This window comes from Erpetoichthys calabaricus, chromosome 5 (assembly GCF_900747795.2).
Source record: "Erpetoichthys calabaricus chromosome 5, fErpCal1.3, whole genome shotgun sequence".
Taxonomy (NCBI): domain Eukaryota; kingdom Metazoa; phylum Chordata; class Cladistia; order Polypteriformes; family Polypteridae; genus Erpetoichthys; species Erpetoichthys calabaricus.
In genome coordinates, this window is record NC_041398.2 from 43,011,697 (window position 1) to 43,029,733 (window position 18,037).

The 18,037-nt window shown below is 38.2% G+C and overlaps 1 protein-coding gene across 1 annotated transcript in view; it reads right to left on the bottom strand.

The window, feature by feature from the left end:
- Window positions 1–1,380: 1,380 nt before the first annotated feature.
- The window catches only part of LOC114651644 (sideroflexin-5-like), a 226,115-nt gene continuing 209,458 nt past the window's right edge, over window positions 1,381–18,037 (bottom strand). Inside the window, exon 14 of the mRNA XM_028801474.2 lies at window positions 1,381–2,299. Coding sequence (XP_028657307.2) covers window positions 2,222–2,299 — 78 coding nt within the window. The 3' untranslated portion in view covers window positions 1,381–2,221. The remainder of the gene's footprint in view (window positions 2,300–18,037) is intronic.

Consider the following 18,037-nt stretch of genomic DNA (forward strand, 5'->3'; position numbering starts at 1 on the left):
GAAGTATAGTTGAGGGTTCAATGTAGATGTACAGAACTTTTTACAGTTATTTCTTCAGAGACAAACTCTGTTCTGATCTTCTCCTTAGGCAAACCAATGGTCTGTGAAAAACGTTCATTAGCATAGACACACATTCTGACCAAATATCCCTTAAGTTAGACCCAATCTATCAAATAACCTTCCCTGCAGCTGTTCCACCATACATGTGCTTCAGATGATAAAAACTGGACACCCACAGAAAATCTCCATACTGGCTCTGTGCACCCTAAATTTTGCAAAGTCAGGACGACAATCATCTCCTTATATGGGGATCACAGCCATCCTACGCAAGCTTGATCCACACTGGCAGTACTGCCAATGAAAAAAAAAATCACAACGGCTTAGGTTCAGCGTGAAAAGAAGAAAAGACACCAAGACTGCCTCTTATCAGTCAAGACAGTCAGGAAGGAAAACATGTAACATCTGTAATGGTGGTAGGATCTGAGGTGTGTGGATCTGCTGGAATTACGATTGACTAGAAAAAAAGAAGAAAAGGCTCAACCTTTAATTCACTCACCAGCATGCATACTTTGTATAGATACTCTCCCAAGGTAGTTAGCAAGTCTGAAACAATTACCCATAGAGGACATTGAATTTGTCTGGATATTGACATAAACAAATATCTAGTTCCTTACAATTTCCATAAAATTGAAGGTAGGCATTCTTTCTAGGTTTAGTGCATATACTTCAAGGACAGATGTCAGCTGATAAACTTTAGTGGAGAAGTTTTTCGTAATAAAATACTACATGTAATCACTGTACAGATATAATATCAGGGCAGAACTTAACTTTATATGCTGATACACCTTAGACAGATACTGTTCTTGCCTTTACAAACATACTGTATATAGCATAACAGGTGGAATATCCATTCATCTGTCTATCCATTCATTTGAGAGATGCTGGTGTCCATGTCAGTAGCATTAGGCACCAACTGGGGACCAACCTTAGGTAAGGCACAAGCCCACTGCAGGGCACACATGCACACTTACAAAGTAACTTGCACATTTCTGGAATGTGGGAGGAAAATCAGAATACATAAGAAATACCCACGCAGTCACAGACGTGAGTAGAATATCAGCTTATTTGTGCCTGCTATCACAGTAGAATTTCCCTTTAATAATAAACAAAATGATGATTTGTGGTATGGTTACATATAAAGCAACCAGGTTAGTACTGACATGAGTGTACAGATGCCAGTTCAATGCAGACATACTGTTGCTTCAAATGTTTGCACTAGTCAGACATCAATCCAGCACAGTTTTTATTTTGTACAGGTAGCATACACACATATTACCTAAAATATAGGTCCAAAGATTATTAAAAATGTTAAAACAGACACCTGGATAAGTAAGCTTTTTATTTAATTCTATTTCATTTTCACATTTACGGAACTCATTTTCCATATCTTAAGAGTTTTTGTTAAAAAAATAAATGTTGCTTAGTTGTAACTGCAGCGAGTAAGGTATTTAGTGCAGACATAAAGTACAGCCATTGCTGTTTCACTGAGTTTTTTTAATGTATTTATCTAATGCAGATGATGACCATATTTCCTGAAATGTATACTTAAAATTATTCCTTGACTGTTCCATAGATTGTGCCATTCTTAAAGTGCCAAGAAACTAAACATGAACTTAATGTATTTATCTAATGCAGATGATGACCATATTTCCTGAAATGTATACTTAAAATTATTCCTTGACTGTTCCATAGATTGTGCCATTCTTAAAGTGCCAAGAAACTAAACATGAACTGAAGTAAGCCAAAGTGCTTTTCTTGTTCTGACATGATCTATCTGCATGTCTTCTTGTCAGAACTAGTTTAACATGAACACCAGGAGGTCCCTGAAGGTGTGAGTGTTCCCTCCAAGGTAAGCGTAAAGCTGAAATGTAGGCTGGTGGGGTGCTGTCTCTTTGCTGTGGCAACTGCTATGAATGTTATTAGTGTGGTTATATACCGAAGTATCTTGCATTCTTAGCTTTCCAAATGTTGTATTTAAAGCATTATTGTGGTTATTAAAAATGTGAGTACTGAGTAAAGTCAGACAGACTCTACTGTGTATTGTTAAACTAGCACCTTTATAATAAGTGGTTTAGCACAGGAGTGTTTTATATTGATTAGTTCCTAAGGACTCCAAGAGATCTGAAAGGCTGTGACCAGTAAGACCATCTGTTGCACTTCATTACAGACCCTTGTTGTAAACAACTGTTCTGCCAGTGGTTGCCATTGCAATCTCAGGTTCCAGTTTTGATACTTCAACCTGTTAAGACAAAAAAAAATTGTGTTAGCAAAGACAGATATAGATATATCCATCCGTTCATATCTGAACCCACTTTAAGCCATACTGTACAATTTTAAAGCTTGGGAAACAACACATAAACCGATCTAGGTGCTAGGTCATTACAAGCCACATTCACATACTGTATATACATAATCACTCACACCCGGACAATTAAACTTTTAATGAACTTAACAGTAAATTACTAGAAGGAACTTAGATACAGTAGATATAAAAAGGCTACACATTCCTGCCAAAATTGCAAATTTTGTGCAATAAAAAAATTAAGCTAAGTGTAATACGGCGCTGTATAGCGCCTGACCTGGCACAGACTTACGCAGAGGCACGTGTAAAATAAACAGTCTTTTTATTTTTTCTTCAGCTGGAGGGCACGTCTTCCCCATAATCCCACCAGCCACAACACAGTCCCACAAGCACTAATACAACACAAAACAACACTTCTTCTCTCCACCTTGGCACCACCACTCCTCCCAGGCAACCTCGTCCTCTTCCTCCCGATTCTGGCTCCCGAGTGGTGGATGCTGGCCCTTTTTATAGCCCACCCGGAAGTGCTCCAGGTGCTTGATCACCTGCGACTAATTGCACTTCCGGGTGGGGCTGCACAGATGTCCAGGTGGGTTCCTGGCTCCATGCAGCACCCCCTGGCGGCCACCCCAGCCGCCCACATGGTTGTGGAGAACTCCATCTCCCAGGAAACCCTGCGGGAAACTGAGGCACCATCGTCAGCCAGGGAGGCTGCCACCAAGCGTCCCGGGGGAGGTAGTGAGATGTCCATAGCTGCTCCCCTGGAACATATACAGAAGGGGCGTCCCGGCTGGGCATGGGACCCGGCCACCTGTCACATAAGATAAATCCTGTGAGAACTTATTCCACCTTTATTGCAAAATTACAATCTATACAAAGAAGGTAAAAACAAATAAGAAACTGTTTAGAGAAAAACGGGAAAAAATCCTGTGAAAACCTAGTTGCATTAGTGTATACATCCCTTAAACTAACACTTAGTTGAAGCATCTTTAGATTTTATTACAGCACTCAGTCTTTTTGGGTAAGAGTCTATCAGTTTGGCCTATCTAGACTTGGCAATTTTTGCTCACTCCTTCTTGCAAAAAATTTCCAGATCTGTCAAATTATGAGGTGATCTCCTGTGCACAGCTCTTTACAGATTTTCAGTTGGATTAAGGTTTGAACTCTGGCTAAGGCCATTCCAGAACACTGATCCTCCTTTGATGAAGCCATTGCTTCGTTGATTTTGATGTATGCTTTAGGTCGTTGTCATGATGAAATGTGAAGTTACTCTTCATCTTCAGCTTCACCTTCACCTAGCAGATGCTTGAAGGTTTTATGTTAAAATACCCTGATGTTTGGAGCTATTCGTGATTCCATCCACCTTGACTAAAGCCCCAGTTCCAGCTGAAGAAAAACAGCCCCAAAGCATGATGCTAGCTCTACCATGCTTCATTGTGGGAATGCAAGTTCTTTTAATGATATGCTGTGTTATGTTTGTGCCAAACATACCTTTTGGAATTATGGCCAAATAGTTCAACCTTGGTCTCACCAGACCATAATACATTTTACCACATGGTTGTGGGAGAGTAAGTAAACCTTTTTGTAAAGTTTAGCCGAGCTTGGATGTTTTTGTTTGTGAGAAAAGGCTTTCGTCTTGCTACCCTAGCCCACAACCCAGACATATGAGGAACACGACTGATTGTTGTCATATGCACAGAAAAAAACAGTACTTGCCAGGAAATACTGCAACTCCTTTAATGTTGCCATAGGCCTCTTGGTGGCATCTTTGACCAGTCTTCTTCTTGTCTTCTCATCAATCTTGGAACGAAGTCCTGATCTTGGTAGAGTCACTGTTGAGACATATTTTCTTCACTTGTTGAAGACTGTCTTCACCATGCTCCATGGGCTCTTTAATGCTTTGGATACTCTTTTGTATCCCTGTCCTGAGTGATATCTTTCAATGATGGGATCCTGTTCATGTTTTAAAAGCTCTTTGCAGACCAAAGCTTTAGGAGTATGTTGCCAACAAAAGTATATCAGAATAATCCTACAGAAACTGCCAAACTTTATATGAGCTCAATCAGAGCCACTTTAATTGATGTTATGTATATACTAACTACTATTTGAGATAAGACTTATTGTGATTGGTTGATTCTGAATGCAGCCACATCCTTGATTGTTAAAAGGTATGTACACTAATGCAACCAGGGTTTTGTATAATTTTTATTTTTCCCTTTTTCACCAAACAGTTTATGATTTTGTTTTCAATTTCTTTGTATAGATTGCAATTTTGCAATAAAGGTGAAAAAAGTTCTGACAGGATTTACCATAGTTTAATTTCTAATTACACAAAATCTGCACTTTTTTATATCCATTGTACCTTGTAGGAAAGCTACATGCAGCAGAAGAGAATATGAACACAAGACATAGAAAGCACACAAAATGAGAATCAAACCAGGGCCTAAGCGCTGTGAATCGTCAACACTTCTTATTCTGAAGAGCAACATTATGCCCATTATTCTCAGGAAACTGTGCTGCAAACCATGCATTTAATTTCTTGCCAACAGTATATTATAAATCTGTAGGATAAAGATTGATAGATACTTCTTTTTCCCAACATTATAATGACGAATCACAACTTAGGCCACAGTTAGACAGTGAGTGTTCAGGTATTACTGTTTACCATAATGATGAGAAAATCCCTGTCTTTTTCACCCCAAAATGTTTATGAAGGAGAGCCAATATATATACATAAAAAGAAACAAGAAATTAATTGATTGCTATTAATTGTGTTAATTTTTTCAGGAAGAGGAAAAGAAACATGCTCTTCTGATTTAATATGTGTATTCAATATAAGTTTAAAGTGAATGCTATTATTGGTGGAATAGATCAGAGGCTAATAAAAGCTGAAAAAGCAAAAGCAAACAAGAGTTTGCTAAATGGAACTTATCAGTGAGTAAATAGTCTGTGTTAAAATTTGAAATATACATTAGAACTCAAGGTTTAAGCTACTGACCAAAGCTGGAATTCAAAAGCATTAATTTCCATATTTAGAAACAGTTCATTAGAGAAACTCCAAGATGAAGTGACCTGTTATAAGTTAGACATTGATTTAAATAGCCTTATTCACACTGCTGATTTGCCTGGAAACCAGCTGGAACAGCGGCACGAGTAGTCAAAGGCACGGACCTTTAAAGGTAGATCACCTATTACATCTGCAGCTGCAGGTTAAAATAAGCAAATGAAGAAACAGGAAAAACACTTTAAAAATGACAAAAGGGTCTTATGAAAAAGTGGACATTGCAGAAGGTAGTATCCAAGCACAATTAAATGGAAAAACAATTTTGACAAAGAGAACTCTTTTGTCTCACATTGTGAATCTAGAATGGCTCATCAGAGCTGCACATAATTGGATGAAATATTACTTAAAGAGCAACTTTAAATGGCAGATGCAGAAAAGTGTTTGAAACTAATTGTGGTGTAACATAATGAGCAATGGTGAGTCAATAACAGTAGACACACTTGATAGGAAGTCCATTGTTTCATGTTTTCTTGAACGGTGTCACACACATGCACATGGGAGGCAGCAGGGGGTCTAGCTACTACTGACACACAGGCACAGGGGAGTAATCAGATGTACTAATGCCTCTTCTTCCTTCCCTACAGGAGCAGTAAGACCTAGTCTCCTCCCTCCTTCGATTTTAGACCATACCTTCGGATGACCATTTCCCACTAGATGACCTGCCTCTTCCTCTTCCACAGCAATAAAAAGCTAACAGCCTTGCTCTGCAGTCAGTCTACTTCAGGACTCAGTCGTTTATGACTACTTGTTTACTTACTTGCATACTTGCTTGCTTTCAGCGAACCCTATACTATATGGGGCAGATTACCAACCCTTTTTCTTGTGTTCTGTCTCTTTTTACAATGGCTAACAAATAAGGCTGAAAAATCTGCATGAAGAATTTTTAATTTTCTCACTGACATACTGTAATTTTAAATTTCCCCTCATTTTGAAAGTAAGGCCCTAAAATAAAATGGATTAAAGGGTTATATAGCTACAGCCACAGGGGATGCACAAACCAGTGTGTTTCTTCGTGCCAGTCCCAAGCCTGGATAAATGGGGAGGGTTACGTCAGAAAGGGCATCCGGTGTAAAATTTTGCCAAATCAATATGCGGACAACAATACAAATTTCCATACATCAGGGATCGGCTCTGAGCCCTTTCTTATTTGCAATGGTGATGGACAGGTTGACAGACGAGATTAGACAGGAGTCCCCGTGGACTATGATGTTTGCTGATGACATTCAGATCTGTAGCGAGAGTAGGGAGCAGGTTGAGGAGACTCTGGAGAGGTGGAGATATGCTCTAGAGAGGAGAGGAATGAAGGTCAGTAGTGTAAATGAGAGGGAGGTCAGTGGAATGGTGAGGATGCAGGGAGTACAGTTGGCGAAGGTGGATGAGTTTAAATACTTGGGATCAACAGTACAGAGTAATGGGGATTGTGGAAGAGAGGTGAAAAAGAGAGTGCAGGCAGGGTGGAATGGGTGGAGAAGAGTGTCAGGAGTAAATTGTGACAGACGAGTATCAGCAAGAGTGAAAGGGAAGGTCTACAGGATGGTAGTGAGACCAGCTCATATGGGATGGAGATGGTGGCACTGACCAGAAAACAGGAGACAGAGCTGGAGGTAACAGAGTTATTAAAGATGCTAAGATTTGCAATGGGTGTGACGAGGATGGATAGGATTAGACATGAGGACATTAGAAGGTCAGCTCAAGTTGGACGGTTGGGAGACAAAGTCAGAGAGGCGAGATTGCGTTGGTTTGGACATGTGCAGAGGAGAGATGCTGAGTATATTGGGAGAAGGATGCTGAGAATAGAGCTGCCAGGGAGGAGGAAAAGAGGAAGGCCTAAGCAAAGGTTTATGGATGTGGTGAGAGAGGGCATGCAGGTGATGGGTGTAACAGAACAAGATGCAGAGGACAGAAAGATATGGAAGAGGATGATCCGCTGTGGCAACCCCTAACGGGAGCAACCGAAAGAAGAAGAAGAAAGGGTTATATAGCTACAGGTGCTTACCATAAAAGGAAATTTTTATGAAAGGTCCAGTTTACCTCTATAGCAGTGCTCCGCAACCTTTTCTCACCTACGACACACCAAAGTTCTTCGTAGAATTCCGCGGCACGTCAAAAGCTAAAATATATAGCAGTGGCGTTGCTAGAGCGGTGGGGGGGTTGTCCGCTCCGAGCGCCAGCTATTTAGGGGCGTCCAAACTACGGTACTTTCTTTTTTTTTTGTTCCTTGAGGAGGCGCAAAAAAAAAATTTTCTTTCAGCTTTGGGGCGTCAAATTTTTCACCGCCCCGGGCAACATGATCTCCAGCTACGCCACTGATATATAGATATTAATTTAATACACAAATTTTACAATAAATTTTCATTTTTTATTATAAGTATACATACATAAAAACTATACTATATTAACTTTTATGCAATCTTAATAATTATTATAACATAATGACTGATTAATGTGATACCGGCGCTTGTTTCAATGAACACAAAAGTTTTATATTCGGCTCAATATTTGACAGCGCAACCCAAAGTTCTTGGTCAAGATCTTTTAAGCATGACCGCTTATCATTTTTAATTAACACAAGAGTTGTTTGTCTTTTTTGGCGTAACTGGGATGGTTTGAATTTAGATGGCGATTTAGTTTACTGGGTGCCATTGCCTCGTTTGATAGCTGATCGCCGCAAATGATGCATTGTGGCTTTGGAGCCGTTTCGTCACCACACCACGAGAATCCATATCGAATGTAGTCTTCATTGTACTTCCTTTTCACAATCTTCTTTGTTTTTTTTTTTTGCAACACTTGTGCTGGGTTCTTCAACATCTGTACGTGAAGACGAATCTTTTCCACGTAAAAATTTATCCATATTTAAAGGGGTATAAAACTAAATATGAATCACACGAAGAACGTAAACCATACACAATTCAGCAACACAACTACAGTAATAGTAATGAATGATAACTACTGTCACAAGACGAGTGAATGCGACGTAGCACGACTAATACGTCGGCTTGAATTGAATCTAGGTGAGGGCACGGAGCGATCTGCCTATCAAAGCATACTACGGAGTTGTCTGGCGACTACGTAGGGCCTAAGTCGTAGGCGACAGGCGATGGGATTTATTATTTCAGAGAAATGACACATAAAATTATGAAACCTTTTAAAAGGCTATTTACGCGAACATTTCATTGCACGTATTCTCGTTATTGTGTTTCTAAGGAGGACCGTTGAAATATTATTTAGTTAGAAAATTGTCTTATTTGACCGCGTCAGACCTGTATCGGCTCAAGGCACACCAGTGTGCCGCGGCACACCGGTTGCGGAGCACTGCTCTATAGTACATTAAATTTACCTATTAATTCCAGTATGATCCCCAGACAATAGTTTTGTGAACAAGACAACATGTTACAAGAACTGACCAATTTGATTACTGATTTCTTTTCTTTATCCTTTTAAAGGTTTTTCTTTCACTAAGCTCCAGCCATATAGAAGCCTTATGTTCTATACTAAAGTGGTATTTCTATACTTAAAGTACAAACCACAGATGTTAGTAAGAAAATAAAATTCTGAAAGCTTTTGTTTAGTGACAATAAAAAATACTAAAATAAATGTAATACCCTTAAAACATACTTTTTTAAAACTTCTAAAATATATACAAAAATATTTATCCATAATGTATATGCCATAAAAGTAAAAAAAAAATGGTCATAATTACAAGCTACAATTCTAATAAAATGTCCATGCTTATTAAGTAGACACACGGCTAACATGTTTAACAAGTAAACACATAAAATCGACACATTTGTCCCTTAAGCTAAAAAAAATGCCATATTTTTACTAAGCAGCGAGGCCAAATTTTTCTTTATCTGTTCTTTTTCTAATTAAAAATGTACTAAACACCGACCACACTCAGACAAAGAGTTTCTGTTTTATTTACAGGATAAAATGAAAAGGTCTCAAATCATTCTTTCCTAAATTTTGCAAAAAGCATGCCTCTTCTTTTCTGCATTCTGCTACTTCTCTACATGCACAGTACAACTTGTCAGATTCCCTTTTGTAGAACCCAATATTCCTGTGTTCACCCCTCCAAAAGCCTTACTGTTGCTCTCTGTTTACATGTAGTTCGGCAGCAAAATGACATGTGCAATTCCTTAACTGCTGTAACACTTCACATAAAGGAACACTGCAAGTAAATTATTGTAATAAAGCAGGTTCTGAAAAAAGTCATTTTTTTAAAAAATCAGCTAATTTAATGATCACCAATTGAGTCATTTGGAGTGGAAACTGGCTGATCCTGATCAATAGCTGCTGTATCAGAGCATCGATCATGAGAAAACACAAAGTACCCTTTACCTGTAATTATTCAATTTACAGAAAAAGAAAGTCCCCAATAATTATATGCAGTCTATTGGAATATGCAAATAACTCTACAAATACAGATGAAGTTCACATTGTCACTGAGTATTCTGAATACTCTGTTACTGAGCTATGGATCTGCTAATACTCTTGCTTTCATTAATTTATCAGCAAATTATCCAGGAATTTACTTTACTCATTTTTGATATTAATTTCTTTTTTAAAAGTACTTTATTTAATGAGGGAAAAAAAGAAAACTGTTTTGAGGGTGTTATTGAAGTGTAAAGAAAATGGGGTAAATGATGGATATATAACTCTAATGTAATTCTGTAATTCCTCAAGACAGGTTAGTTAAGGAAATGAGCAAAATAGAAGTAGCTCTGAACTGGCCAGTGTGGTCTTCTGGGAAAACAGGTTCAAGTTTTCACTGCAGTTTTTATTATGATTAACAGTTATGATATTGTCTGAAGTGTCCATATTTTGTCTATATAGTTTTTGGATTATTACTGACATTTTTGTCATTTCAGATTGTTATTCCTTTTCATGAATGCTGCTGTATTGTTGATAGCAACTGCACTATTGTTAAACCACCACACACTAACAATTGCATTTGGTGTTTGAAACCAAAAAAGGTTACATTCACACTGCAGTTCAAATCCCATTTTATGTGGTACAGATTAGATTAGATTAGATCAAATCAGATCTGAGTTTTTTGGAGAAATGTAATTAGCAGAAAAATTATGGAATCAAACCTTTTCAGAAAGGTTTTAAGCTGCTCTCATATCATCTGTTTTGTATTCAAGCCTATCCTTTCTTGCTCTCCCCAGTCCTTTGAGCTACTTGTTTCTATGTATAAAACACCATCTGTAAGAAATGCACACAAGCGCCTCTACTCTTTTGTTTCCCATTTCTCTTCATTGCTATCATGAGCTCACAAATTCACAGACATTCTGCATTGAAACAATGTGAAGCAGAGCAGCAACCTGCATCTGTCTGACAAAATTCTTTTATTAATTTTGTGCATGTGGGACATGTACAAAACAGATATCTATACTCATATCAGATGCAAAATTTATATGAGCATTCTAAAAAAAAAACAGATATAAGGCAAAAATCAATTAATGGTCACCTTTGGCTACAATGTGAACATAGCCTTAAATGACTATCTTCAAACAATGGATAATTAATGTTCAACATCAGCATCCGAAAAATGTTAAATGTGTGAAAACACTAAATATAGGAACATTAAATAGGGGTCTCATTATAAATGCTTTTCTTCAGGGAGAGGTTCCTACCTTTGCCATTGTTGGGGATAACATGAATTCTATGCTATGCCATTGCCTGAACTACTAGATACAGTCGGTCTAGGAGACCCTAACTTGCCATCATGTTCCTAAAAATAAGGCAGCACTCAACTTATTCTGCTTTGCGCCCTCCTCCACCATAACCTATTGTCTATGGAGGAGGAGCGAAAGCTTTAGATTCATCAAAAATTTCGATCTCCGGTTTTTGACAGATATCGATGTTTTTTGGGTCCCCTGATACCGAAAACATCGATATCTCGATGATGGGTGTGTGTGTGTCTGTGTGTCACAGCTCCTTCAGGACACTCTAGACCTACAGTAAAACGGCTGCATGGAAAAATACCAAACTAGAAACTCAAGTCTGTTATGAGATGACAATGTGCTGACTAGTCTTTGAACCAAATTGTGGAAGAGAAAGGGGCACTCTAGAGGAACCCTCAAATTCCGCAATTCTGCAATTAATTATGAATTCTTCTTGTCAATTGCTATCATAATGAGTTATTTTATGATCAGAAAGATCAGCATCAGAGAGGTAAATAATTACTGAAATGTTACAGAGGGCGCAAAGCCTATTGATGCTCATGTCCAAATTTTTTCTACTTCAAACTGTTCACAAAAACTTTTAAAAACATATAGTGTTGCTACTGGGTGCAGATCTTTGAACAATAAAATATATTTGAGCAGTTCATTGAATATCAGAGGCAGCTGTACATAAAGATTGACTTTCTGAAAGCCTTTGACAGCATCCACAGATGCAGCTTCTGACACATTCTAAGAGCATATGGCATACCACAAGAGATCAAACTATCCATCAAAAGCTTTTATACCAACTTCACTTGTAGAGTGGGAAGCAGTGACATTTGCTTTGAAATAAAGACCGGAGTCTTTTAGAGGCAGTGTGTAATGTCTGCCTTACTCTTCAGTCACGTCACTGACAGCATATGGATGAAGACCAACCAAGAGGCAAATGGACACTCTTCTCCAAACTTGAAGACCTTGATTTTGTTGATAACATTGCTTTGCACATGCAAGAGAAAACAAACCACCTCAACACATTTTCACAGAAGGTGGGATTACAGATCAGGTAGTCTAAGATGGAGGTTATGACACTCAAAGCAGACAGATCATATAAAACCTGTTACGATAAAAAGAGAAGACCTATCCATGACTAACACACCAGGACACACTATACTTCACTTATTTAGGTAGCATAGTGTCCCCAAATGGAAGAATAGGCAGTGAAATCTAGAGTAGACTATGCACAGCAAAGACTGCCTTCTGGACACTCAATAATGTGTGGAAACTCTAACAGTACAGTATCCACAAGAAGCTAAGGCTGTACAAGAGTTGTGTCCTATCAAACCTTTTATATGGATCCCAGTGTGTGAGGATGACAGAGAGCAACTTGAATAAGCTGGCTACATTAAACACAAAATTCTGCAACTAATTCTGGCCAGATTCTGATTATTCTGATCTCTAATAAAGATCTACTTGGCCAGTGCCTTCTAGAGAATATGGCCAATAGTGTCATAAAATGACAGTGGAGATAGACTGGCCATGTCATAAGAAGTGGAAAAAGTTCTATCATTAAAGTTGCCCTGTATTAGACTCCTGAAGAGAAATGCAAAAGAGGCCAGCTCAGGAACTCATGGCAAATTACGGTTGATAAAAAACTACAGTCACTGAACTATACAGTATCTGGGACACCATTGTGAAAGGTCATACAGCAGTGGAAGGCATTTGTTGCCAGAAGAAGGCATAACAGACAGTAAGTAAATAAATACTGGGTGCACTTTTTCCATTCTTTTCTTATATGTTGTAAACCCATTGATGGATGGATGGATGGATGGATTGATAGATTCTACTTTTAAATTTAAATGCTATGCTGGGATATTTAGTTTAAAATCAGTTTAATATTTGATTAAACAAAAAGTGGAAATTATGAGATCATAGATACTTGTTAATTACTGAAGAACAAAAACTATTGGCCTACAAAGCCAAAAAAAAAAAGTGTGTACATATTAGGATAATATCATGATGTTGTGTTGATACCTGCCTTTACTAGGGATTTTAAAATCATAGAAGAAAAATAATATTTGTAAACATTTTTTTAATATATATATGTACGGAAAATATAATGATAACTTTAAAATATCTACCGTTTATATTCTTCACTGATGCCTTTGGATTAAAAGTCAAGATAGAGGTAAAGAATTTGGGGGTAACTATTGACTCTGACCTGAATTTTAAATCACATATTAATCAGATAACTAGGACAGCATTTTTTCACTTAAGAAATATAGCAAAAGTTAGTTCACTCTTTTGTTTTCAGTCGGCTAGATTACTGTAACGCACTCCTCTCAGGACTACCAAAAGAAGACATCAATCGATTGCAGCTCTTGAAGAATGCAGCTGCTAGAATCTTAACTAGGAAAAGAAAATTAGAGCACATCTCTCCTGTTTTGATGTCACTACATTGGTTACCTGTGTCATTTAGAGCTGACTTTAAAATAATGCTTATGATTTACAAAGCCTTAAATAATCTCACTCCATCTTATATTTCAGAATGTCTTTCACCTTACACTTCAAATCGTAACCTTAGATCTTCAAATGAGTGTCTACTTAGAATTCCAAGAGCTAAACTTAAAAGAAGTGGTGAGGTGGCCTTCTGCTGTTATGCACCTAAAATCTGGAATAGCCTGGCAATAGGAATTCACCAGGCTAATACAGTGGAGCACTTTAAAAAACTGCTAAAAACTCTTCATTTTAAAATGGCTTTCTCATAGCTTCATTTTAGTTTGGTGGCTCTGTAATCCATACTAACCCCTACTTTCTCTTCTGTTCTTTTTCCGTTTTTCTGTAGTGGTGATTTGCACCACCACCTCCTGATCAAAAATCGTGATGTCCCTCCATTGATGGTTTGTGACCGTCGTCATCAAGTTCTTCCAAGTGAACCCTGAATACAATGAGGACTGATTGTGAGGTAATTTCTGTTAGGTTGAATGCCTAGAGGGGGCTGGGTGGTCTCGTGGCCTCAGAACCCCTGCAGATTTTATTTTTTTCTCCAGTTGTCTGGAGTTTTTTTTGTTTTTTCTGTCCTCCCTGGCCATCGGACCTTACTTTTACTCTATGTTAATTTGTGTTCCCTAATTCTATTTTCTTATTTATTTTGTCTTTTTTCTCTTTCTTCATCATGTAAAGCACTTTGAGCTACATCATTTGTATGAAAATGTGCTATATAAATAAATGTTGTTGTTGTTCACATTACCAAAATAAAAATAATAAAAAACAAACAAATAAATAAAAATACAATAAAACGTTCTGGGACAACTGCAAGAGAAGGCAACACAAAAACCCAAATCTATAGTACAAAATGTAATGTTCCTTTGTGTCTAGTGGTAAAAACAAATTGCTGATAACACATCAGTCCATGTGGGGATTCCCTGTCCACCCTGTCCCTACTATCCCCCCACCCGCTTAAATTTCACCAAATCACAGTGTGCATACTTTCACAGGGGACTGCTCTTTGATTGAATGTCACAGAATCAAGCAGCACCACGCCATGCTGCTGCTCACAGTTTCACATGGGGAACCACCTCTTCCTAAAAATTAATTTAATGTCATTGTTCCACTGCACTGCTTTTGAATGTGGCACTTTTTGACTTTAATGCTAAAAATTATTTCAGTTGATTACACATACTGTGAATGGTTTAGGTGTATTTTTGTGCCTTGTCCAATGCTGTTTCCTGCCTTGCGTCCAGGGCTGACAGGAAAGACATTGCCTCAGCACTGGAAGAACCTTGAATGAAAATGTATGTACAGTGGGTACGGAAAGTATTCAGACCCCCTTCAATTTTTCACTCTTTGTCATATTGCAGCCATTTGCTAAAATCATTTAAATTAATTTTTTCCCTCATTAATGTACACACAGCACCCCATATTGACAGACAAAAAAAAGAATTTTTGAAATTGTTGCAGATTTATTAAAAAAGAAAAACTGAAATATAACATGGTCCTAAGTATTCAGACCCTTTGCTCAGTATTTAGTAGAAGCACCCTTTTGAGCTAATACAGCCATGAGTCTTCTTCCACAAAGAACTACAAAGTACTAGTTCACTTCAAATACTTATCTACATTCACATGAGTAACTGTATGCATCTCACTTGTGCTAAGTTCTGCTGCCTCTTTTTATAGACAGTTTTTTGCTGATTTACATAACCAATATTAAGTAATTCACTCTTTTCTGTTTAGATGCAGATATATTATTCCTGAACAATGCTTAATTTTAGGAGTCATAAATGATCTTTTTCTGTCCATTCACTTCCATTCTTGTCCACACCTCGCGAGTGCTGCTGATCACACCTGCCCAACTGAGACGCACCCTTTTCAGCTCAACTAATGCTGGCTAGCTCTAAGCTTCCCTGACTAGACTGGTATCAGTCATTAAGGCCAACTCCCGCATGGAGTTTGCTAAAAGACACCTGAAGGACTCTGAGATGGTGAGAAATAATATTCTTTGGTCTGATGAGACCAAGATAGAACTTTTTGGCCTTAATTCTAAGTGGTATGTGTGGAGACAACCAGGCACTGCTCATCACTTGTCCAATACAGTCCCCACAGTGAAGCATGGCGGTGGCAGCATCATGCTGTGGGGGTGTTTTTCAGCTGCAGGGACAGGACGACTGGTTGCAATCGAGGGAAAGATGAATGCGGCCAAGTACAGGGATATCCTGGACAAAAACCTTCTCCAGAGTGCTAAGGACCTCAGACTGGGCCGAAGGTTTACCTTCCAACAAGACAATGACCCTAAGTACACAGCTAAAATAACGAAGGAGTGGCTTCACAACAACTCTGTGACTGTTCTTGAATGGCCCAGCCAGAGCCCTGACTTAAACCCAATTGAGCATCTCTGGAGAGACCTAAAAATGGCTGTCCACCAACATTTACCATCCAACCTGACAGAACTGGAGAGGATCTGCAAGGAGGAATGGCAGAGGATCCCCAAATCCAGGTGTGAAAAACTTGTTGCATCTTTCCCAAGAAGACTCATGGCTGTATTAGCTCAAAAGGGTGCTTCTACTAAATACGGAGCAAAGGGTCTAAATACTTAGGACCATGTGATATTTCAGTTTTTCTTTTTTAATAAATCTGCAACAATTTCAAAAATTCTTTTTTTTGTCTGTCAATATGGGGTGTTGTGTGTACATTAAATGAGGGAAAAAATTAATTTAAATGATTTTAGCAAATGGCAGCAATATGACAAAGAGTGAAAAATTGAAGGGGGTCTGAATACTTTCTGTACCCACTGAATGTACATAGTTTATTCCATATGTGAAATGCAAGGGAAAAATCAACAACAAGCGTATAGAACCAAACAAATAAATAAATAAATAAAAACACACAAAAAGTTTGTGGGGCAACTGCAAGAGAAGGTGGGAAAAGATGTATGAATTGCACCACAAAAACTTCAATCTACTACACAAAATTTTATATTTCTATGCGTTTCTCTTAGTGGTAAACATAAATAATTTATAACACATCAATCAATTAATTTTCGCAATTTTTCAGTACAGGGTGGCAAGCACTGAATTCAAAACATAAACCGACAGTGGGTGGGGATGCCACTCTACTACAGGGCACATGCAAAAAATGTGTGTCAAACACTGCAGCCCGCCTAACACATACTGTATTGAATTTACTATTGCAAGAGAAATTAAAACCAAGTCTAAAGTTATGTTAATAATGGTACCTATTATATAACAATATTTAATCCTTCCTAAAATAGTAACAAATTCAGACAGATACAACTGCTAATTTTCCTCATCAGTTAAGATTCTTCAGTCTAGAGAGTGGACAATATCTGTTTTAATTCTACAATGGATTCTCTTCTAGAGAAAATATCCCCACATCAGATGGGGGTTCAACAAAAAAAACCTCAAAGAGACCTTGTCATCAGTAGGCCCAGCTGTCTTGACTTGTTCCTACTCAGTGACACAGTTCTAACACTTTTCATCACAAAGGCTTGAGGTGACGAGATTTTGTGACGAGGATACCTGATGAGCAGTTGGCTGCAGCACAGGATATTAAATATTATGTAAGAATATCCTTAGAAGCTGAATCATATCTGAATGTTTTCAATAAACAAACACAGTATGCCACGTTTCATAGGCACTGATGTGGAGGCCAGTGAAGGAGGCCAAATTCCTACGCACTGATCTACTGCTGGATCCTTCCTCTGCCAGTAAACTACATTCTGACATTGTCAGATGAGAACTAACAATATGACTGATACCAGTCTAGTCAGGGAAGCTTAGAGCTAGCCAGCATTAGTTGAGCTGAAAAGGGTGCGTCTCAGTTGGGCAGGTGTGATCAGCAGCACTCGCGAGGTGTGGACAAGAATGGAAGTGAATGGACAGAAAAAGATCATTTATGACTCCTAAAATTAAGCATTGTTCAGGAATAATATATCTGCATCTAAACAGAAAAGAGTGAATTACTTAATATTGGTTATGTAAATCAGCAAAAAACTGTCTATAAAAAGAGGCAGCAGAACTTAGCACAAGTGAGATGCATACAGTTACTCATGTGAATGTAGATAAGTATTTGAAGTGAACTAGTACTTTGTAGTTCTTTGTGGAAGGGTGGGGAACAGAGTGGAGTAGTGGTTACTGGGGGAGGAGGAAATCTAAAAAGGTTCTACAGAGGATCTTAGCAGGAATGTTCAGGGTGACAGGCATGGATTTAACATGAAGTGGACTAGACAGTAGGGTGCTAAAGGATTTGGAAATTTGAGGGCTTGATTACAGGTATGTAGGGTAGTTAGATTTAAGGGAACATGAAGAGAGGAGCCTCATTATTTTCCAGCAAAAACATGGACAAATAGGGGGCCATTGCTTTGGGAACAATCTGGTTTCACAGTGTGAGAATTCGACCTGTGGTCAGTACCCAGCATTAAACAGCATTTGA